Source organism: Nannospalax galili, unplaced genomic scaffold (genome assembly GCF_000622305.1).
Source record: "Nannospalax galili isolate Female #2095 unplaced genomic scaffold, S.galili_v1.0 scaffold691, whole genome shotgun sequence".
Taxonomy (NCBI): domain Eukaryota; kingdom Metazoa; phylum Chordata; class Mammalia; order Rodentia; family Spalacidae; genus Nannospalax; species Nannospalax galili.
In genome coordinates this window covers 772,296-796,237 of record NW_008330362.1, presented here as the reverse complement: position 1 = coordinate 796,237, position 23,942 = coordinate 772,296, and the positions used below count along the sequence as shown (strand labels likewise).

Sequence of the window (23,942 nt, the reverse complement as noted above, 5' to 3'; positions counted from 1 at the left end):
GGGCCTTCAAGTTTAGTTCTGCTTCTTTTTTTTGAGCTTTATGTGTCTTTGTAGTTTACTTTTTGGGTATGAAGAGCTGGTTCGTCTAAGCTTCTGGTTCTCTCTTTTGATTTTATATTGTTGTGGCGGGATTGATTTTTGTCTTCAGGTGTTCCGCGGTGGCCCAACTCCAATGTGGATCAGAAGTTTTCAGACTTTCTCCTTAGGTCTGGAATCTTCTAAGAATGCTTTTGTTCTCAGGAACTTGGGTGTTGGATTGACCTGAGACCCTGGCCGTGGCCGCACCACGCAGGGATGCAAAGGCAGATGGGGAGGGAAGAAGCCCCAAGATTTCCCAGGGAGTGGATTGAGTAGCTGGGTTGTACTGGATGCAAAGGATCAGGGAGAGGAAAGGTAAGGCTCGGAGCCCCAGAAAGAGGCTGACGGGTGTTCCAGGACCAGGGAAGTAGAGGGAGATGAGGGCGGGGCCAGGACCAGAAGCTGTGCTTCTGGGGCCCAAGAAAGGCACTGAGTTGGTCTGGGTGAGAAGGGTCAGGAAGCAGTATTGGTTCCCCAGGTGTCTGGGGTCCCAAGCCTAGGAATGGCGCAGGGCCCAAACTAGGAGTATAGAACGGCCCGGGGGATGGAAGGGTGAATGTGGCTTAGGGAGTCCCGGCGCGGTGGGCTGCGCTATAGACTTACCCCAAGAGGCCTGAGGATAGGAGAGTTAGCCGGTGGTGCAGGCCCAGGGAAGCAGAGAGAGGTGAGGGCGGGGCCAGGACCAGAAGCGGTGCTCCTGGAGCCCAAGAAAGGGACTGAGTTGGTCTGGGTGAGAAGGATCAGGAAGCAGTATTGGTTCCCCAGGTGTCTGGGGTCCCAAGCCTAGGAATGGCGCAGGGCCCAAACTAGGAGTATAGAACGGCCCGGGGGATGGAAGGGGGAATGTGGCTTAGGGAGTCCCAGCGCGGAGAGCTGCGCTATAGACTTACCCCAAGAGGTCTGAGGATGGTAGTTCCAACCATTCAGTTTTTAATTGTCATGTATTTCAGTGCATTCAAATATTTTTATAAAATTTTTTGTGAGTTTGGCATGTGTTCATTATGCAATCAGAAAGTAGAGCTGTACCTGTTAGAAATTAATTAGGATCTTGTTTGTCAGCTGATTTTAAAGATAGATTTTAATACTTAAATATTGAAACTAATAGACCATTAATATTCTTTTTAAATTAAGGAACCATGGTGCATACGTTGGCATGGTGTGATACATGCAATATCCTTTGTGGACTTCAAGACACTCGATTTACAGTATGGTATTACCCTAATACCGCTTATGTGGACAAAGACATTTTGCCTAAAACATTGTATGAAAGGGATGCAAGGTAATGTTGTATTGCATAGGAGTCTGTGTTGTGATAAATGAAACTCTAATACTTTATCCTGGAAATATTTTTCAAGTTTTATCAGATTCAACTAAATAATTTGTTCAGCTAAAGTTGGCTTAGTGAGCTTTAAGTGATGGATTCAAATTGAAAATTTGAATTATTTATTTGTCTTTTATGAGTATAATTTTCAAGCTTAATGTTTAATGATAGCTTGGGTAATTTTTCCAGTGTGATTTAGTGATTTTTAACATAAGCAATCTTAAGACTTTTTAAGCGATGTAAAACTTTCTGACAACTACCCAACAGATTTTCATTGACTTTTAAGATTTTCAAAGATGTATGTATCTCTTCAGCTGAATTTTTGGTTTGATGTTAAAAGTAGAATAGACCAAAGTTACTGAAGAGCTTTTAAAAACTATTATATGCATCAGAAAAATCAAACATTTATATTCCTAAATTTCCTAAGAGATAGGTTTCTTATTCTTCACAAGTCAGGAATTTGAAGACCTATGAACTCTAAACTTTACTTGATTTTCAAATCTGTTTTAAGTTCATTTTTAGCATGTAAGTTTACAACCATAGCCAAACTAGAGAAATGCAAAAATAAAACAACTTATTTTTTAAGTATTTAAATTAATGAAAAGATGTCACTCCTCTTTTTTAAAGTTCATTCACAATTAATTCTAGATTCCCCTTTAATTCTTGGATCAGTTTTCCCTTTAATATCTTTTAAAACAGTGGCTCCATGGCTTAGTTGGTTAAAGCACCTCTCATAATACTTTTTTAAAACAATGGTTTATTTAATTATTTTCATGATTTATCCTGAGATTCAAAAGAATGTTAGTTAACTTTCTGTCACTATAACAGTACTTGAGTCAGTCAGCTTATAGAAAGGAAAGGTTTACTCTGGCTCATGGCTTCAGAGGTTCTAGTGGATCGCTTGGCCCCACTGCTCTCAGGCCTGTGGTAATAGAGTGCATCATGGCCGGAGTGAGGGGTGGGGCAAAACTGCTCACTTCAAGGCTGGGAAGTGAAGGAGCAGAAGGGGAAGGAGCAGAGTCCTAGTATTCCCTTCAAGGCACATCCCTTGGTCTCTAAGCCAATCTCCCTGGGTTCCACTTCTACAAGACTCCACCTAGGGAGCAAGCATTTACCTGAAGGACTTTTAGGGGACACTTATAATCCAAACTTTAGAAAAGCTCATTTCCTCACAACTGGCTAAATTGTTAGTATATTTTGCTTCAAGCGCATATATACATGTTGTATTGAAATATACATTCTGTCTGAAGTTAAGGTTTTGGGAGATGCATTTTGAAGATTGGAGCGTACACACACACATACACACACACACACACACACACACACACATGTCAGGGTTACTCCCCCAATCTAATGCATATGAAAGAATTTGTGCATAACTTTACATTTTCCTTTGTTTGCTTTCAACAGTGAATATAGTAAAAACCCACACATTGTGAGTTTTGTTGGAAATCAGGTGACTGTAAGGAGAGCTGACGGCTCCCTGGTACACATCAGCATCTCACCATACCCTGCCATCCTCCACGAGTATGTAAGCAGCTCTAAATGGGAAGATGCTGTACGACTTTGTCGTTTTGTTAAGGTATTTTACGTATTTTTGTATATATTATATATTAGTTCACCTTTTTTTCAGGATGAGTAATAACAATTGAGGATTAGAAAATCATGAATAGGATCATGCCTCTTTAAATAAATGAACACATTGTTAAATACAGAGGAATGGATATGTCTGTGTGATTTGTTTTTTGAAGAAGCTGTAATTAGACTAATAGCTCCTTCATTCCTTCATACTGGCACTTTCTTACAGGTCAGGTTCCTAAGTTCTGCCCCCATAGAAATTCTGATTCATTAGATCTGAGCTAAAGTTTTGTTATGTTTTTTAAGTTCTTCAGATACTCTTTTGTATGACCCAGGTTAAGAATCTCTGTTTCAGATCAGCATTTCTTGACTTGGTTCTATCCATTATATCCCAAACATGCTTGAACACAGTCTTTTTACTATCAGTTAACATCCCTTAGAATGCATATTTGTGAAATGGCATTTAGTTGCTCTTCCTTACAGTGAGGTGTTGGTTTCAGTCTGCCATAATGGTATCATGTGAGAACCTCATGGTTCCTCGTATTCTAAGTTGTTTTCCTTGTCATCTCCTCAAAAAGTTTGGAGGGTTAATCATCTTGAGTTATTACAAGTTAGAAAATAAATCCTTGGTAACTAGAAATGAAAAATTTCAGAAATTTTTGTTAAAGGATGTTCTCTGTTGTCTGTATGCACAGAGAATTGGGCTTATTCTTGTTGTTTGGTTTTTTTTTTTTTTGGGGGGACAAGGTCTCCCTGTAGCCTCAACTGGCCTGGAACTATGAAGACCAGGCTGGCCTTAATCTCACAGAGATCCTCCTGCCTCTGTTTCCCAGGTGCTGGGATTAAAGGCATGAGCTACCATGCCTAGCCTTGTTGTTAATATATTTTAACAGAGTGGCCATGGTGAAATTTCTACATCATTTTTATTATTAATGCCATGTTCTATAATTTTTAATTATTTTAATAATTTAATTATATTATCATGAATTTAAACCACTGCATATTTTAAGGTAGTTCATCCCTGTAATTAAGATATCTGTTCTCATGTTTCACTGTAGGAGCAAAGCATGTGGGCCTGCCTAGCTGCTATGGCAGTCGCTAATCGAGATATGATTACTGCAGAAATAGCATATGCAGCAATTGGTGAAGTAAGTAAATAATGCTTACGTATTAGTACAAATGCATTTCTCTCACTATAATTTGTTTTATTTCTACTATTAATCCACTTCTGATCTATTTCTCTTCATTTTTTTAGATTGATAAAGTTCGATACATCAGTTCTATAAAAGAACTTCCATCTAAAGAATCAAAAATGGCCCACATACTAATGTTTAGTGGGAACATACAGGAGGCTGAAATAGTACTTCTTCAGGCTGGCCTTGTTTACCAAGCAATCCAGATCAATATTAATCTCTATAACTGGGAAAGGTAATAAGAATATTTTTCAACAATTCTAAAACCTGTTTAACCTTAATGTTTTCTTCCTCTGCAACTTCTTAGTCTATTATATTTTCTACTACATTTAATTTCCTAATACTACAAAATAATTTGTTCATTTTATATTTATATTTTGCCTGGTGGCGCTTAACATTTTCAAACCTGAAAGAAGATTGTCATTTGAGGGAGATTTTTGCTTCTTCTGAACTTGTAATTGATTAAAAGTTGGAGGATGAAGAAGAAAAGAATCTTAAGATGTCTCTAAAATTTATGATTTTTGTACTGGGGAAGATACTGAATATAGTGTTGGCCAACTTGAATTTCAAACACATGAAGAAGTAGGTAGTAATAATCAATTAAGGACGTGGAGCTCATGAGAAAGATTGGAATTGGTCAGGTAGCCTGAGAACTCATCAACAAATGGACAGTTGAAGCAAGAACAGATAAGGTGACTGGAGAATGTATGAAATGAACAGCTATCAGCCCCACTTGTGGGATGGATGAAAGAAGAGAAGTCTACCAAAGATGATCCCATGAACCTATAGACAGAGAAGACAGGAACCAAGGGTTTGTGAGAATAGTGTGCTAAAGAAGAAGCAAGAAAGGATGTACAGTAGGGAGTGCTCAGAAACAACTTTAAGCTCTGCACTAGGCTTTGGGCAGATTGTTCTCAGAGACAGTGTGGTATGCTGCTCTTCTCTGTGGCATACTAAGTTCCTTTTTGTCATTCTCTTAAATATGGGTCTCACTGTGGACAAAACTTGTTGTTTATGTAACCCAGAAATAGCTGTATTATGAAAATAGTATTCTTTTTATGTTCAGGATGTCTTTTATGACCTTTGTTTTTCTCTGAGCTCAAAAATAACCCACATATCTTTCAACTAATCAGGCTTTATAACTCTCTTAGAATTTCTATAGCTATTTTGTCTGTACCTTTCCCTTGAATCAAAGTAACACAAAGTATATAGATTAATTTTGTGATTGATATTCCATAGCCTATACCCTAATGGTATGTACCATTTATATAATTCAGCTGTTTTGTGCTTTTTTCACATGAGTTTGTTACTATGTTTAGTGTATCATGAAAGATGTGGTTCTATTGGCCATTGTCCTTATCCTCAATTTATTCATAATTCACAAAATTTAAATAGTTTAGAAGAGATAAAATATGAGTAATACTTTTTTTTTTTTTTGGTCTTTTTGAAGCAGGGTCCCCCTGTAGCCCCAGCTGTCCTGGAACTCAGTATGTAGACCAGGCTGGCCTTGAACTCACAGAGATCCGCTTGTCTCTGCCTCCCAAGTACTATATTAAATAGATAAATTACATACATACATTACATACCATTACAAGTTAACAATTCTATGAGAAATATGGAAAAATAGTATTTACAGTATTCTTTCAACCAGTTTTATTTGGGGGACAGTTGAGATGGTCTTGCTATGTAGCTGGCCTCAAACTCAACAGCCTTCCTCCTGCCTCAGCCTCCGAAGTGCTGAGATTACACACCCAGCTTCTTTTGATGTTTTTGAAAAAATATTTGCATTGCTTAATGGTAAGTACCATTGTTCATTTAACACTCTGAACACAGTGCAATATAGCAATTTTAATGGCCTTTATCTTTAAAAACACATCATAATCAGGATTTTCATTTTATAGTATTGATAATAGTAAGTAGAGAGAGATCTGGAGTGTGACTGCATCTTCTAATACTAAGGAGGAACTCAAGTTTATCACCAAGCAGTTAGGTATCATGCTGCTGGTAGCATTGCTTGTATTCTTTGTTGAACCACTGCATCCTTTAATTATTTATCTTTGCGGATATTTATGTCATCATTCCCATTTCATATCATACACTTCGTGAAGGGCAGAAGCATTTTCTATTGTCTGTATATGGTAGAGACATAATATTCATGTGCTTCATATTCATGTAGTACTCTTAGTAATTCTTTGGTGTTTTTCTGCTTCAAACATTTATTGGATGTAGACCTCTTATAGTGGGTGAGTAGGTGTCATAGCAAGATGAGAAAATTTGCCTATGGTGGTTCTTAGTATAACCCTCAGAACATTTTTTGTGCTAGCTTTGACCTAAATGAAACTATTTAGCTCTTAAATAGTTAGTCTCTTCACCTATACATTTCTTTGGCGCTTGTATATGAGTGGAATTGGTCCTTTTTTATCTTCTCATCTTTACTTTCCTGTCTTGTGACGTCTCCAGGCCCTTGAAGCTTGTCATACATTATGCTAATTCTTTGCCATTTTCCTCAATTTCTCTATCTCTGTATTCTGTTCACTGCCCACCCCCACCCCCCACCAGTTCTCAGCAAGTTCCTCTGCTTTAAGATGATTAGATCTTAGAGAGAAGGAAGAGACTGTAAGGAGGAATAAATGTAATGGGAAAAGGAATGAATCTTAGGTATTTGTCCCCTTTGTCTATGTGGTATCTCCTTTCGTGTGCTTCTGGGTTTTTATCTAAGTATAAACAAGTGGGTTAGTCATGGCTTTAGGCCTCTAAAGCTATGAAAGATAATAACTGTCCTGGAGCATTGCTCCAGGATTCTGACCACCATCTGTACCCTTCAGACGTAAATGTGCATCCCTCATCTGGTCCTGAATCCTGCCCATAGTTGCTTCCAAAACTACTTATCCAGCTGTCACTTGACGTTTCCATTGGATAGCTCACATTTTGCATTTAGATTTATATTTCTTCCTTTATCTTCCCTCTGGTCTCCTTCCAGAGTAACCTATCTCTTTTTGTTTTTCTCGTGGGACGGAGGACTGAATTCAGGGCCTCATACATGCCAGGCCAGTTCTCCTACCACTAAGCTAACCCCAACTCACAGGTTGATTTATCTTCTCGTTCTTTCAGCTGCACTAAACTGAAAATCTAAGAGTGGCTTTTGGCATTTTCTTTATCCTTTTAACCTAGCATTTCTTGTCTAATGCCTCTGATACTCAGCTATGTATCCACTTTATAGGAACATCCTTGTCTATATTGATGCAAGTTTTCCTGTATAATGTCACCACTAATCTCCCTGTCCCTTTCCTATCCATTCTCAACACTGAAGTGATAGTGATCTTTTCACAACGGAAATCTAATAATACAGCACTTGACCTCCATCTCATTTAAATGAAATCTGTACTTTCTCAGTGCTTGGAGTACAGTTGTCAGATTGGGCAAGGAAAACTTAAAACTTAAAAACTTAAATCAGTAGAGGTAATTATACCTGCTAAGATGCTCTTTAAAAACTTACGTTTGTCATCATTCTAAAGATATTTCTGAAAACATGTAGAATATTTGTTCCTATTGCAAATTCATTCACTCAACAGATGCTGAGTGTCTACTGTAATGGGTATATGTAGATACCACAGGGAGATCTACTTCAAAAAATCCTGTCTTTGGTAAAATGTGTGGTCATTTAAAATGTATTTTGTTACAAAAAGGAGTTGGTGATTAGAAATGGGAGCTTTGCTGTCAGATTTGATTTCATATTCTGAACCTCTAGCTGTGTAGGCTTGAGAAAATTACTGAGGCTCTGTAAGTTTCTCTTGTAGGCTTACTTTATCTATCTATCTATCTATCTATCTATCTGTCTGTCTGTCTGTCTGTCTGTCTATCTATCTGTCAATCATCTATCTATCATCTATCTAATCTATCATCTATCTGTCATCTATCTTATCTATCATCATCATCTATCTATCATCTATCATCATCTAATCTATCTGTCTATCTGTCTATCTATCTATCTATCTATCTATCTATCTATCTATCTATCATCTGTCTGTCACCTATCATCTATATCTATCATCTATCATCATCTAATCTATCATCTATCTATCATCTATCATCATCTAATCTATCTATCATCTATCAATCATCTATCTAATCTATCTATTTATCTAATATTTCTGTGAGTTTATGTGCATGAGGGTGCCCAGCGAGGCCAGAGGGCATCGGATCCTCTGAAACTGGAGCTATAGGCAGGGGGTGCTGGGTACCAAACGAGGTCTTTTGCAGGAGCAGGAAGTTCTCTTAACTGCTGAACCATCTATCCATCTTCCAGTTTCCTTATGTTTAAAATGGTGAAACAACCTCAGGATTTATTATAAAAGTTGGGTTAAAAAGATCTGAAGATCTTAGTAAACCTTGTGACACATAGTAAACTTTTAATAAGTAACAACTATTAGTAATTCTTTAAATACTTTTTGAGATTTTAGGTACTGTGGATATAGTAGTGAATAAACCCAAGAAAGTTCTGTGACAGTGATTTGGATTGTATAACTCTAGATGGCAGGGATAAGATAAAAATGTGTAAGTGGGAAATATGTATATTGTAGGTATATGTGTGTTTGTATATTCATATTAGGGGACATGGTCTACGTGCAAAGATATTCAAGTACAGGATAAATGATAAAATTATGTGGCAGATTGATTCATTCATAGATTGCAGATAGTGATTATCTTGGCTTCATTTCCATTACTGTGATGAAATACCCTGACCAAATATCAACTTATTTGGGGAGAAAGGGGCTTATTTGGCTTACAATTACAAGTTACAGTCTGTCATTTCAGGGAAGTCAAGGCAGGAACTCAAGCAGCTATCACATCTCAGTCATAGTCAAGCACAGAGAGAACACACCCCGTGGCTTGCTGCAGCTTTCTTCACTCTTACGCAGTTCATGCCCCACCTATGATTTCTTGGGATTTCATTGTGGTACTGCTGGCATTAATGGTGGGTCTTCCCACCCCAATTACCAGTGCAGACCATCCCCCACAGATATGCCCGCAGCCAACCTGAGCTAGACAGTTCCTCAACTAAGACTCTTCTGAGGTGATTCTAGGTTGTGTCAAGTTGATGCTAAAAACTAACCAGCAAGGGATCTATTTTAAAGAATCTTATTTTTACCTCACACATATTTCTCATTTTTCTTAGGACTGGGCAAGTGATCATTCTCACAAGTGTTTCCAGAACTGAAGTATATTATCAAATGACACTTTTTTGTATATTTGTATTGAATTTTTGTGTATTTCATACTCAACATCTTAATCATCCACACCCTCCCATATCCCTCTCCACCAGATTTCATGCATTCACTCATCAAATGACACTTTTGAAAATGTTTAGGTATTGTATATATACAGGGCAAGACTAACAGGGATTGAGTTTGTTCCTGTATGTACTTTAGCAGCAGAGAAAGCGCATGCTTAGTACTATGCAGGCTGAAATTGTACTTCATAGTGAATTATTTTTTTGTAGGGAGTATGAGGCAATGGTTAGTCTGTCCACAAAGCTGGATTATTTCACTTTAATTGCCTTTATCCAGGTCATGAAGCCTGCCAGGGAGTAGGATTTACAGGTGTAATGTTCATGGGAGTGCCTAGATGTTGAGGAACAGCCATTAAGGAATTATCAGCTCACAGCAAATAATGAGGCTGTTTACAGAAAGAAAAGAGAGCAGCAAGTACAACTCTGCTGGTTACTAACACTTATGGGTCTGTAAAGAAGCAGATTCAGCAAGGCTGGGAAGATGGCTCAGTAGGTAAAGTGTTCGTCTCTCAGTCACGAGTACCAGGGTTTGGATCCCCAGTGCTCACATAAAAAGCTGAGTGCAGCAGTGTACCTGTACTCACAGTGCTAGGGAGATAGAGGCAGGAGGATCCTTGAGGTTGACTGACCAGCCAATTTCACCATTGGCAAGCTCCAGGCTCTGTAGGAAAGTCTGCCTCAGAAAGTCAGGTGGACTGACAATTGAGTATGCAGACCTAAGCAAAAAGTTATTCATTTATGTAATTTTAAAATATTTTTGAGAATTTCATACATGAGTATTGTATTTGCGTCATTTTTACCCCTCCCAGTCTCCCTCCCAGTCCTCCTCTAACCTTTCCCATGCCCCTACTCCCTCTGTTTCTTGTCCTCTTTTTTGATTATTGCTATTCAACGTACATTTGCAAATACAATCACACACACACACACACACACACACACACACACACACGCACGCACACATGCCACGCACGCGCGTATAAATGCACTGAGTCTGTTTAGTGGTGCTGGTATATATGTGTTTAGGGCTGATTACCTAGGATTAGATAACCTCTCAGGGGGCTAGTCCTCAGAGAAAACTGATTCTCCCTCCCTCAGCATCTGTTGATTTCCTGTAGGTCTTCATTTAGAGGTGAGACCCCATGAAATTTCCTCCACTTACATTGGCATGTCAACTGGTTTTGTCATTATGCAGATCTTGGTAGGCTACCATACTGTAGAGATTGCATGTGTGCTGCTTCCCTATCATGTCTAGAATGCATTATCTAACAGCAGGCATCGTCTAAACAAGACATTTGTACCACCTCCTCTAAGGCTCAGAGAATATCACAGAAGAGGGAGCAGAATGTAAGAGCCAGAAGATAGGGAGAAGCGCTGCGAAATGCTGTCTCCTGGGCATGACACAACCATTGCAATCTTTAACTCAGACAGCTGTGGCTGCCTGCACTGGATCTGCACAAGACTAGCTCCATTAGCAATTAATTATGAAAGAGGACTCATCGGGCCCTACACCTCCTTGCTGAACTATTGGCTATTGAAAAATTCTGGGAGATGGGGGAGTTGACTTCAGTTGTGCACCCACTGGTGAGCCCACCAGGATCCATTGGATAATTCCATACCCACATGTGCTGGTTCAATTTTGTCAACTTCACACAAACCTCTAGCACTGGGAAGAAGGAACTCAGTTGAGGCATTTTCTACATCAAATTGGTCTGTGCCCATGTATGTGAAGCATGTTCCTTTTTTGGGGGGGGGCTCTTTTTGAGACAGGGTCTCCCTGTAACCCTACCTAGTCTGGAACTTGCTATGTTGAGACTAGACCAGGCTAGCCTCACAGAGATCCACCTGCTTCTGCCTCCTGAGTGCTGGGATTAAAGATGTGTACTACCATGCCTAGTATGAGACACTTTCTTAATTGGTAATTGATGCAGGAGGGCCCAGCCTAGTGTGGGCAGTGCCATTCCTGGGCAAGTGGGCCTGGGCTGTATAGGGAGGGTCCCTAAGCAAACCAGGGAAAGCAAGCCAGTTAGCAGCATCTCTCCTTTGTTCCTGCTTCAGTTCCTCCTTCGACTTCCCTCAATAGTAATGTGGAAGTATAAGCCAAATAAACTCTGTCTCCCCCCAAGTTGTTTTATTACTGTTACAAAAACCAAACTGGTCACATAGATGACCCTGGTTAAACTCATTGGATCACAATGCAAACAACAACAAAAGACATTAACATGGAAAAGGGTTTTTGGTGGGGGTGGTGACAGAGATGCAAGGGAGATAAGAATGAGTAGGAGTTAAGAGTAATTAGAACACAGTTTATACATGTATGAAAATGTCAAAGAACCTATTGAATTTAAGAAAAAACCATAAAAGTCAAGTGGAGAGTGATTGCGGAAGAGACTCAGTATCATCTGACCTACACACACACACACACACACACACACACACACACAAGAAGGGAGGGAGGGATGGAGAGAAAGAGAGAGGGAGAGGGAGAAAGGGAATGAATGCTGGAGAGGCATCTCAGTTAACAGAGTGCTTGCCTGACAGGTGAGAAGAGGGGAAAAAAGATTCAGCAAAAGAAAGCAGAAAGAACCAAAAAAATGGAACTAAAAAAACCGTATTATGGAAAAGCACATAAAAAATAGAATAGTGTGATGAATCCCCATTTACCCATCATCTAGCTTCAACAATTCACCTGTAAACTCATCACATTTCATCTGTAGATAGTTCAGTTTATATCTCTAAAAGTTCTTTGAAACCACAATACCATGATCATACTTTAAAAATATCAGCAATTATATGCATTTTGTTTGTTTGTTTTAGACAGAGTCACATTATGTGGCCCTGGCTGGCGTGGAACTTTCTGTGTAGACCAGGCTCACAGAGAGCCACCTGCCTCTGCTCCTGAATGCTGGGATTAAAGGCATGAGCCACCATGCCCAGTTGTATACAAGGTTGTTATTTCTCTGTTAAAACATAAATGTTTTATGGTTTGAGTAGAGATCCAAAAGGAGCCATGTTTTGATTAGTCAATACATGCTTACATATGTTCTTCTATTTCTTATTTTTTATTTTATGTGTATGAGTGTATTGCCTTCATGTGTGTAAATGCACCCATGTTGTGTAATGCCCACAGAGGTCAGAAAAGGGCATTGGATCCCTGGAACTGGAGTTATGGACGGTTGTTAGCCACCATGTGGGTGTTGGGAATCGAACCTGGGTCCTCTGCAGAGGAGGGGGAAATAAGTATTATAGTTGGTGGTGTCTGTATTTCCATGACTGGTTGTCTGTATTTTCTTGATATCAGCAAATATTGATGACCACTACTAGATCTATTAATTCTAGAAAGATAGAACTAAGTATTGGATGATAGATTGCTTTTAAGCTCCCTGAATTTCTACATTTGTTTAGATCATCTAGAAGGGAATAGGTTGTTTTGTTTTTTTGAGACAGGGTCTCACCTTGTAGCCCTGGCAGACCTGGAACTTGCCTTGTAGACCAGGCTGGCCTCAAACACACAGAGATTCAATTGCCTCTGCCCCCCAAGTGCTAGGATTAAAGGCATGCACCACCGCACCCAGCTCTGACATAGGTTTTAATTGTACACATGTGTTACTCTGTTAAAGAAACATAGTCTTACTGTTTGTGCTTCTGTATTTAATATTTGAACTTGGAGATTGCCTACAGTCTAGTGTGTGCAGCCCCTAAAGAGCTATAGATAAGCAGGCTATTTGCTTGATGTACTTTGAACATTTGGTGCTAATGTTCTCTCAGAAACTGAAGTTAGGAGAGGTAGCTATATACTAGGTAACCATACTGATCCTGTATGTAAGTATTAATAAAGATAATTTCTAATCTTCCAGTTATATAAAGTGATTTTGATTCATTCAAGTTATGCAAAAGATCATATTTTGAAGTTATAATGTCTTTATATAACTCTTTCCTATTTAAAATACATGGATTTATTCCAGCTCTAGAATCTAATGTCACATTTGTTTGGTTGCCAAATAACCATTTTAAAACTAGAGACATACTGTTCCCAAAGGCTTATATAATTTGGAGTAAGTTTCCTCCTAAATGTGGTAGAGAAAAAATTTTCACCCAGTGTATATGCACGTTTAGAGAACATTTAAAATAGATATGTAAATGTTTACCTTAGCCATTTCTCTTCAAATAATTAATGTATGTTTTATTATTGTACTAGTGGCAGTAATGTAGATAATACTTAGGCCCCTAAATGTGGGATTAGACATTATATTGTTTTTCTACATAATTATATTTATTGATGTTCCATACCAAATTGCCTCCTTAGAATTTTTGAAAAACCCCAGTACAGAATAGCTGCTTATGTAGTCCTCATTTAGAATGCTTTCAGTTTTGCAGTCAAGATGTCCTACCCCATCATGCTCAGTAGTATGCTAGAAGTGTAATTCACCAGCATCTCCACTGACACACAGACCACAGGAATCAGACAGAGCCTTAGGTAAATAGAAAGTTAGGAGGAATAAGGCGTCTTTACTGCCCTTGCTCACCTTTAAGCTTCTGTGAGTTGATTTTTTTGCCTCATATTTTCCATTTCCATTCCCATCAGCCAGATCCATTTTTCTTGGAAACGTCACAGAAAATGAGAGAACTCTGTGAAAGGTCATGGTAGACAGTAAATTCTGACCTTTGGGTTTAGTAATATAGTATACATGAATATGTCTTTAAAAGAAATCTTGTTGCTTAATTTTGGCATTACCATCTGTATCATTCCTGACTTGCATTTATAATTTTTCATGCTGTCTCTGCTATTTCCCTCAGTTATCTATTAATTGCCAATACATAGCATACCCAAATTACTTTTTAAAATTTTGGGGGGTTTTAGAGAGATGTCTCAGTGACAAAGAGCACTGGCTATTCTTGCAGAGTACCTGGGTTCAGTTTTAGCACGTATGTGGCGGATAACAACCGTCCATAACTCCAGTTCCAGGGGATCTGATGTCATCTTCTAGCTCTGTGGACATTGCAACGCAGGTGCACTTAATTTACACTCAAGCAAAATACTCATTCACAGGAAAATAAATAAAATTAAAAAATTTTTGTTATATGTATGATTGATGTATTGGGTCAGGGGCATGTGCCATGTTGTGAGTGTGGAGACCAGAGGACAACTTTGTGGAGCCCGTTCTCTCCCACCTTTCATGGGTTCCAGGGATTGAACTCAGGTTGCCAGGGTTGTGTGGCAAGAGCTTTTACCTACTGAGCCATCTTGCTCATCCCCAAAATACTTTTAAAAGTGATCATTTGTTTTGGCTAATAGAGCAAATCAAAGCATGCTAACAATGAACTAGATTTTCCTACTGAAGATCAGTCATAAATTGCAAAATATCAATGTTTGGTTTTGTCTAAAATAAGAAATTTATAATAGCTCAGGTAAATTATGACTGTCCTATTCATGGCACATATCACAGTAGAAAGTAGAACTTGAGAAATAATGTTTTTAGCAATTAACCTATGTATTAACTTAGCAACTAACTTCTATTATTTAAATAGAGTATCATCTTAAAATAATTTAGTTACATAGATGTTGATTGAACTATAAAAAATCAATGGCTTTTTAACATTTTCTTTAAAAAATATTTTTAAAATTAAAAATTGAAAAAAATTTTAATTTGTTTATTTGTGTGTGGGGGTGGGTGCACACATGCCATCATGCATGTATGGAAGTCAGAGAAGTTTTGAAAATTGGTTCTTTCCTTTCATTATGTTTAGTCCTGGGAATTGGTCGTCAGGATTGGTGCCAAGTACCTTTACTCACTGAGCCATCATGCTAGCCCAGACTTTTGAAACATTTTATAAGATTCAAATATCAAATAGCATTTTGTCATACTGTTCTTAATCTCAACTTTTTATTTTTATAAAATTTTTAATTTGCTATTGTAATATCAATTTCTTTTAGTGTTTATTTTTCCCTTTGGTCTTTTTGAGACAGGGTTTCTTTGTAGCCCCAGTTGGCCTGGAACTCACTATGTAGACCAGACTGGCCTTGATCTCACAGAGATCAGACTGCCTCTGCTTCCCAAGTGCTGGGACTAAAAGTGTGCATCATCATGCCTGATTTTGTAATATCAACTTCTAATACTGTAAGTTTATATAGATTCATCAAAACTATTAAGATAGCTGAATTCAAATGAAGTTTATGCAGCGAATTTCATGATGGTTTTCCAAAAAAGTTTTCAAAGAGCATCTATCATACATGTGCTCTCTAGAACTCACCAAAGGAAAGTGAAAACCAGATCTCTCTCTAAAAAAATGCATAGGCTAGCTGACAAAACAGGCTTGGTGGTATATACCTTGTAAGTAGTGCTCTAATAATAGTAGGTACAGATGACTTGGAGCATTTATACAATATTTGTTTCTACAAGAGTTGCTGATCAGGGAGAAGGGGTCATGTTTAGTCTGGACTTTGACAAATACATAGGAATTAGCAACATGGCTAAGGTAGAAAATGACTTCCAGACTGAAGAATCAGCAGAAGGAACTACTATTTGTCCTGCTTGCTACTTCAAAACTCTGTTGTGTGTGCACATAAGCAATACTGATTATCTGTTTAATTTCTCATTAAGGGCACTGGAATTGGCTGTAAAATATAAAACCCATGTTGATACAGTTCTTGCATATCGTCAAAAATTTTTGGAGACATTTGGCAAACAGGAAACTAATAAGCGGTACTTGCAATATGCAGAAGGTGTAAGTATTATACAGTATTTTGTAATAATGTATATGCTTTATATAAAACATTAATATGAATACAAAAATTGAATGATTTATACTATACTTTCTAGGAGCATTTTTTTCTCTTGTGATTTTGTAGCCTTATTTTGTGACTATATGATTGTAACATTATTTTTTCTGGGTTCTTTGTTTGTTAACTCTGTAGTCTGAAGTAGCCTGGAGCTCACTATGTAGCCTAGACTGGCTTCTAACTTGCAGCAATTCTGCTGCCTCAGCTTCTCCAGTGCTAGGATTACAGTCATGAGTCACCATGCCTGGTGTATTTTCCTGGATTCTTTAGCCATATTTTGAATAAGTCAAGTCAGTTTTTATGATACTCATTTTGTCTTAAGTTTGGGTGTTATTCGTTATTTTAGATAAATAATATGTATGTCTGAATGAGAGCTAACTCATGAGTTTTGTCTTCCCTCATTTGAGAACACAAAAAATACTCTGTCATTTCCTAAGTGAAATTATATTGTACATATATTTTTAAAGGTTTATTTTTATTTATATGTATGTGAGTATATCTGTATGTGTATAAGCACATATGTGGTATAGGGGTGTGTGTGTGTGTGCACGCGCATGCGGTGCAGGTGCCCTCAGGCCAGAAGAAGGCATTGGATCCCCTGGAGCTGGAGTTATAGGCAGTTGTGCCAACAATGTGAAAACTGAACTCTGGTCCTCTGCAAGAGTGACCAGCTCTGTTAATCTCTGAGCCATCTCTCCAGCCCCCTGAAGATAACTCTTAATCAGCTCAGAGATGGCATAGGAGGGTGGATCTCCAGTCCTTACTCTATTAGTTTCTTACCATTTTGTCTACCTTACCACAGTTTCCTGCCTCTGGAAACCAAACCCACTATTCTTTGCCTTGTCATTTCTCTATAGTCTATTGTTTTTTGTGGAGATGCTGTATAAGCTAGAGTTTCAAACCACTGCCTGAGTAACCTCTCATTGAGGTTTCTCCTGAGTGATGTGCGTTGCACACACTGATAAACTGACTTGATTTCTTTTTCATTTATTCTTTGCTAAGAGCTCTGTACCAAATATGAACTTATGAGAGTTGAGGAGAAGTTGTACTTCCTGACATTGCCTAAAGTGGGAATGGGAGGGGACTTTGGTAAGAACAGAAACTAGAAGAGTGGTATTATGCAGTCTGATAGGAGTGATATTTCAAAAGGTGGTGGTAAACAAGGTTCAAAGGATGTTCCTATCTCAGGGCCTTTTTGTCCCCTTCCTCAGTTACACACCCAGGTTCACTCCTCTTCCTCAAACCTTAAACTCTTTAGGGCCATCAACATTCCTGATCACTCCATTTGAAAAAGAACTAAAAATTCATCAAGGCCATGTGACTTCCTGGTCTATCCCTGGCACTGTCTCCTTGCCCCACTTTCAAACCCTTAGCACTTTTGACATGCATACTTAAAATTTTATTTTCCATCTCTCTCACTGTGATCTGTCTTTGTTATCTCTTTATGAAGATAGTCTGTTTTCTTTTGTTTTCATTTACTACTGAATCCTTGTACCTAGAGCAAGGATTGACATATTAAGTGCTAAATATTTGTTGAATAGAAAAGGCATATAATAACTGAAAAAGCTAATGGTGGCTTAGGTGAAAAGTGTCTAGGCCTGAGGATACAATTCAGTGATCGAACACTTGCCCAGCATCTGTGAGGTCCTAGTTTTGATCCCTAGCCCCACATTAAACAGAAGTTTCTGAAGTGTAGCTGGTGGACAGTTACTCTGGAGAGAGGAGTGAGAAGGATGAGGGTGGTAGCTTGTGGGGTCAGCATTTAAAACACATTTTTAAAATTTCTTTATCTTCATTTTATATGTATAAGTGTTATACCTGGATGTAAGTGCACCCATGTCATGCAGTACCCACAGAGGACAGAAGAGGGCATTGGATCCCCTGAAACTGGAATTATGGACAGTTGTTAGCTGCCACATGTGTGTTGGGAACTGAACCCCGGTCCTCTGCAAGAGCAGCCAGTGCTCTTAACTGAGGTTCCTAACATCTCTCCCATATGCGTGTATTGCCAGCATGTAGGTGGGTGCAACCATGTTGTGCAATGCCCATGGAAATCAGAAGAGGACATTGGATCCCCTGGAACTGGAATTATAAATGGCTGTTAGCTGTCATGTGGGTACTGAGAATCAGAATCAGGTCTTCTGCTTTAGCAGCCAATGCTCTTAACCACTGAGCCATCTCTTCAGCCCTGAGAGTCAGGATTAAGAGAGGCGAGGAAGCTGAGGGGTCAGTGAAGAGAAGGACTTCGAGTGTGTGAGCAACAGCTGAGGCCATGTCCTGGAGGAGTCAAGAGAGAAGGGATCAGAGACATATGAAGAGGTTAGCTGAGATAGAAGGAAAAGAGATCAGGATGGTCACAGTATGGGTAAGTCTGAGTACAAGGACACAGAACTAAGTGAAGTCATGCTTGATTGCCACTTTATTCTGTGTAAAAGTAGGCAGCAGATTTTTGTTAAGAGTAGGCGAATTGGGTACTGTATGGAGAGCCGTTAGATGCAGTTTTGAAATTGCTTTTATGTGAATAAGAATTGATTAGGAAGCAAAATAAGATGTTCTGAATAGTTTGGTACACCCTATAGAACAAAGTATGGATTTTAATGTAGGAGTCACTTGAAATTGTCAGGGAACACCCTTATCTAAAACCTACTATGAATATATTCTTATCTGAGGACTAAACTATCTGTAGAACTGCCCTAAAACTGGATAAATGCCTAGTAAAATGAGACAGCCCTCTTCCACAGGAGAACATCAACAGTTCCCTAATTTGTATTCTTCAAGTAACTAATAATGTCATCAATTCAGTTAATGGACTGCTAGTGCTGCACAGCAATAGGTGTTCAGTGTATAGTTTTATTGTGATTAGATAAACATATAAGGCTGGAAAAAGGCCAAGACATTCATTAAATTTTGTCTTTTCATAAATGTTATATTAGACATGGAAATGCATATTTTGTCATTTAAAAATATTAGGTTATGACCTGATTACAAATTAGTCTTACAGATAATCTACCATTTGCTCTGCTTTTCAGCAGGTTGTCCTTTGTTTCTAGCACAGACTTTTTTTTTAGCATAGACATTTATCTTCACAGTAAGAACATTTCTCCTATTATTAATTCATATATCTTCTGTATTAACAGATAAATATGTACAATTATTATTTTTAATATTTTATTTTAATTGTATGTATATGAGTGTGTTGCCTGAATGTATGTAAATGCACCCATGTAGTACAGTGCCCACAGAGGCCAGAAGAGAGCATCAGATACCCTGGAACTAGAGTTATGAACAGTTGTTAGCTGCCATGTGGGTGCTGGGAATCAAACCTGGGTCCTCGAAAGAGCAGTCAGTGCTCTTATCTGCCGAGCCATCTCTCTAGCCCCTATAGTATATCTTTTTGGGTCAGCGTAATCCTTGCAGCCCCAGCTGGCCTGGAACTTATTATGTAGACCACGCTGGCGTTGAACTCACAGAGATCCACCTGCCTCTGCCTCCCCAGTGCTGGATCAAAGGCGTGCACCACTACACCCAGTCACAATTATTATTTTTAAGGTGACCAAAATTATTCACAGATTACTTCATGAAAATGTAGATATAGCATGTTAGAATAAAAAGAAACAAATAATCAGATAATTCCATCAGCTACTAACACAAAAGAAAAGATGCATGAAATTCTGTTAAGGTTAAATTGATTTCTTAGTTTCATCAGACAAATCTGCTCAAGCAGTGGGTAGTGCTTCTGTCTGCTTTCATACTGTTCACTCAGCTCTCCTTTGTGGAGGTAAAAACCTGTTCATTTCTGATGGAAGTCTTAGGGCTTTGGGTTTATTTCATAATAAATCAGTTTAAGCTTAATCTAGAACCCAGTTTTTCCCTTGTCTGTTTCAGAGGATACACATTTCCTAAATAAGTGATCTCCAAATTTGTTTAATAGTAGATTTCTAAAAGAAATGGATTCCTACAGAAATTGCTTGTAGAATTCAGGGGCCGAGTCCTTTCCCAACAAGTCTAATGTGTTTAGAAGAGGGACAGGTCTGGGCTAGGAGAGAGTGCCTGCATCCTGATAGAAGAGAAGTAAATAGGTGAAAAGCGTACTTTTTACTTGCTGTCATGTTTTCCCAGTCTCACCTTCCCTCTGCTTCTCTCATGTCTTTTCACAGTTTCTTAGTCACCACACCCTTCTGTCACATTGAGTTGTTGCGATGGAGCCATTGCATAGAAAATGCTCAAGAGAAGTTAATGTTCCCTTGTGTTTTCTTATAACTAGGTTTCTAATGGGAAATTCAGTATATAAGAGGTTCATGAACGTAAGGAGGTAGAGGCTTCCAGGCCACTAGAGGCTTGCTCATGTGCACCTGTGGCAGTGATGACATCAAAGGCGGGACCCATATCAGCTCAATGAAAGAAGGGCCCAAAGGGGAGGTGAGAAATAGGTGGCAGGTCAGCACTAGATTGAGAAGTATTTGAGACTGATTGCATACTGATAGTATGACTTACATATGATCACTGGATGGGCTGACTAGACTCCAGTGGACACTGAAGGACATTTGGATACAAACACCGAATGTATAGGACTCAGCATATATGGCAGAGTGCATAGGGTTCGGTGGGGGGATGGGGAAGGCATGGATGGAGGAGGTGGTCTGGATATGAGTGGGAAATATTGTATGAAGCTCAATAAAACAAATTTTTTTAAATACAAAAAAAAATGAGATTAAGTTGCCTCGCATCCGGGCAAGAGAATGTGTCAGGAAGAAGCTAAATGTGGAGATTTTGTTATATATTACTGATTCAGTAGCTTCTATGTAGATCAGACCAAATTTCTAATAATTAATAAAGTGACTTTTGCACTGAAAATTAAAAAAAAGAAAAAGGGCAGGCCTGATGGGAATACGCCTTAGTGTTCAGAGAGCCCTGTCCATTTTTTGTTTTGTTGAGAACAGAGCAGTGCACTTTTCTCCCTGAGCTCCTGTGCAGAATCCTAAGGTTTCATGGGTCATTTAATTAATGCTTTTTATAAATAGTTGCAACTAAACTTTGGTCTTTTGAATCACAATATGAGTCTTTTTATTATATAATTGTCTGTTGGATCTTCTTCCTTTAGGACCTGTCTTTAGGCAGGTCGTGGGTTTTCAGCATTACTTCTCATTAACTTTCTATACTTTTTCATATGTTCTGTTTTTGTTTACTCTTGGTTTGGTTACATTGGATTAAACAAAAGTATCTTATATTATATAAGCATGTTTATTTTTCTCTTCTATTGTAGCTCCAAATAGATTGGGAGAAAATCAAAGCCAAAATTGAGATGGAAATTACTAAAGAACGAGACCGATCATCAAGTGGCCAGTCCGGCAAGAATATGGGCTTAAAGCACTAAGTGCCATGCTAACCTTTAAGGAGCTTTATGTTTGAATCTAGTACTGATTAACCAAAGATATGCATGTCTTGATTGCTAAAGAAAAAGGCATCATTTTAAGACTAGGGCTGTTACTCAATGGTATAACACTTGCCTAGCATGCATGAGGCCCTGGGTTTGATACCTAGCACTGCCAAAAAGAAAAAGACATTATCTTCAATTAATTGTAAGCACTTTCATGTCTTTAATACTAAAAGTACATTCAGGAAAATTAAGCACAAAATAATTGATTTAATTCCATCTTTTATATTTTTCTAGTCTAATAATTAGCAAAATATTTCCATATACTTATTTATACCCAAGGAGTGTTGATTACATTCTAGTTTTGTGTTCATTACTTTATTCCTGGTTCTTCATTATGAACAAATATTAATGCTGATAATAAAATATTGGACTCTTTAAAATGTATATTAATTTCTGTTTGACCTGTAAAATGTAAATTATCTCCCAAAGTTTATAAAACAAAAAAATACCTGAGGCTAATTTCTGAAAATGTTACAATGCAGACATTCATACACCAAAATTGATAACACTATTTAAATAGTAAAAGCTGGGAACAGCACAACCTTCCATCAGTGGCTGACTAGATAAATCAATGTGTTTTACACATGTGGTGGGATATTATCAGTCTTAAAAGGAGTAAACTACTGATACATGCTGCACCATGGGTGAACCGTGACACATTTGCACTAAGTCAAGCAAACTTAACACAGAAGTCATTTTGCAAGATTCTACTTCCATGAGCTGCCTAGAATCAGCAAGTTCTTTGACACAGAAAGGAGAATAGTGGTTATAAGGGACTAGGGGGAGGGGAATATTGGAGTTTATTATTGTTTCTTTTAAATAAATATTCTTTGAGAATTTCATACAAATTTCATATAATGTGTTTTGATTTTATTCACCCCCAAATACTCCCCTTAACTCCTCCCAGTTCCACTCCTGCCTCCCTACTCCTCCAATTTCATGTCCTTGTTTTAAACAACCCATCATCTCCAATTTGTGCCTCTCTCAGAAGCCATCAGCTGTCCCTAGCTCCTTAGGGGTGAGGGTTCAGGAATCCCTTCCCAAGGGAGTTTGTTTAATGGATACAGTTTCTGTTTGGGGTGGTGAGCAAGTTCTAGACATAGGTAGTAGTGATGGTTATTTAATATTATGAATGTTAATGGTCCCGAATTGTCCTCTTAAAAAGACTAAAATGTTACATTTTGTTATTTTTTCCATATACCATATTAAAAATATTTATCTAGAACAGGCAAATTTTATTTTCTTCATTCCTCTCCTGATGAGAATGTTTTAGGCATTAGAACTTAGAATCTGAATTGTGAAAATCTCCTTAGTTGATAAACCTGTTTTACTAGCCTTAATCTGATATGTTCCCACATTAATAACTACCACAAAAGCCTTTTGACATTAGTAATAACACAAGTACTTCCATGAAGCTGTTCTGTTCTGTTCGTGGAATTGGTGTGTTATAGAGAGTACACACATGAGCACTGGGAAAGAGTTCCTTTCCCATCACCATTTTAGTGACTGTCTCTAGGTTTCTCTCATAGAAATGTTCTTTACTTTCCAACATGTTGCTTTTCTTTCCTGGAATGTTGGAATATTTGGACCTTAATCCAGATTCTGGATACAGGTATGTATTCCATTCATGAAATCTGATTGAGGAATTTACTTATATGCTTTCTATATTGTTAATGTTTAAAAATAATAAAAATGGTTTAAATGGTAAATTTTATGTGTAGTATATTTTATCACAGTAAAAAGTAAAAAATAATGATGAAGTAGGTCTGAATTCTTTGATATTCTACAAGTCAATTCAATTTTGACACCACCTGTGGTTAGCATTGGATACCACAAAGGCCAAGGACCTGGCCAGATTGTACTTTCTTCAGATACTGAATATGCTGGAATCCCCCAGGTGACCTGTACCTTGTGTCTTGCATGGCTGTATATGTCTTAGGATTCCCATGACACTCCTCTCTTCAAGTTTGATAATTCATTGAGTGATTCATAGAATATGCTGGAAGTGTTTACTTACACTTTTATTTAAAGGAACAGATAAACAGATGTGTAGAAGAGGTGCACAGAGCAAGACCTGGGAAAGAAGTACCATGGTGGGGTGCAGAGGAAAGAGGAAGGGACATGGAACCTCCACATGCTGACCTTGGTGAATTTAGATGCATCATCTTCCCAATACATGAACATGGTCAACCAGGAAGCTGATTCCCAAGCCTTGCTGTCTTGAGTTTTCCTTGTTTTTGTTTCTAAACTCAGGGTTTGTTTACATA

The 23,942-nt window shown here is 38.2% G+C and overlaps 1 protein-coding gene across 1 annotated transcript in view; it reads left to right on the top strand.

Moving 5' to 3' along the window:
- Ift80 (intraflagellar transport 80) overlaps positions 1-23,384 on the top strand; it is a gene marked incomplete in the record, with an annotated part of 133,406 nt that extends 110,022 nt beyond the window's left edge. Inside the window, 6 exon segments of the mRNA XM_008847287.3 lie at positions 1,210-1,357; positions 2,810-2,981; positions 4,036-4,125; positions 4,233-4,405; positions 16,060-16,183; positions 21,502-23,384. Coding sequence (XP_008845509.1) covers positions 1,210-1,357; positions 2,810-2,981; positions 4,036-4,125; positions 4,233-4,405; positions 16,060-16,183; positions 21,502-21,612 — 818 coding nt within the window.
- Positions 23,385-23,942: the final 558 nt, after the last annotated feature.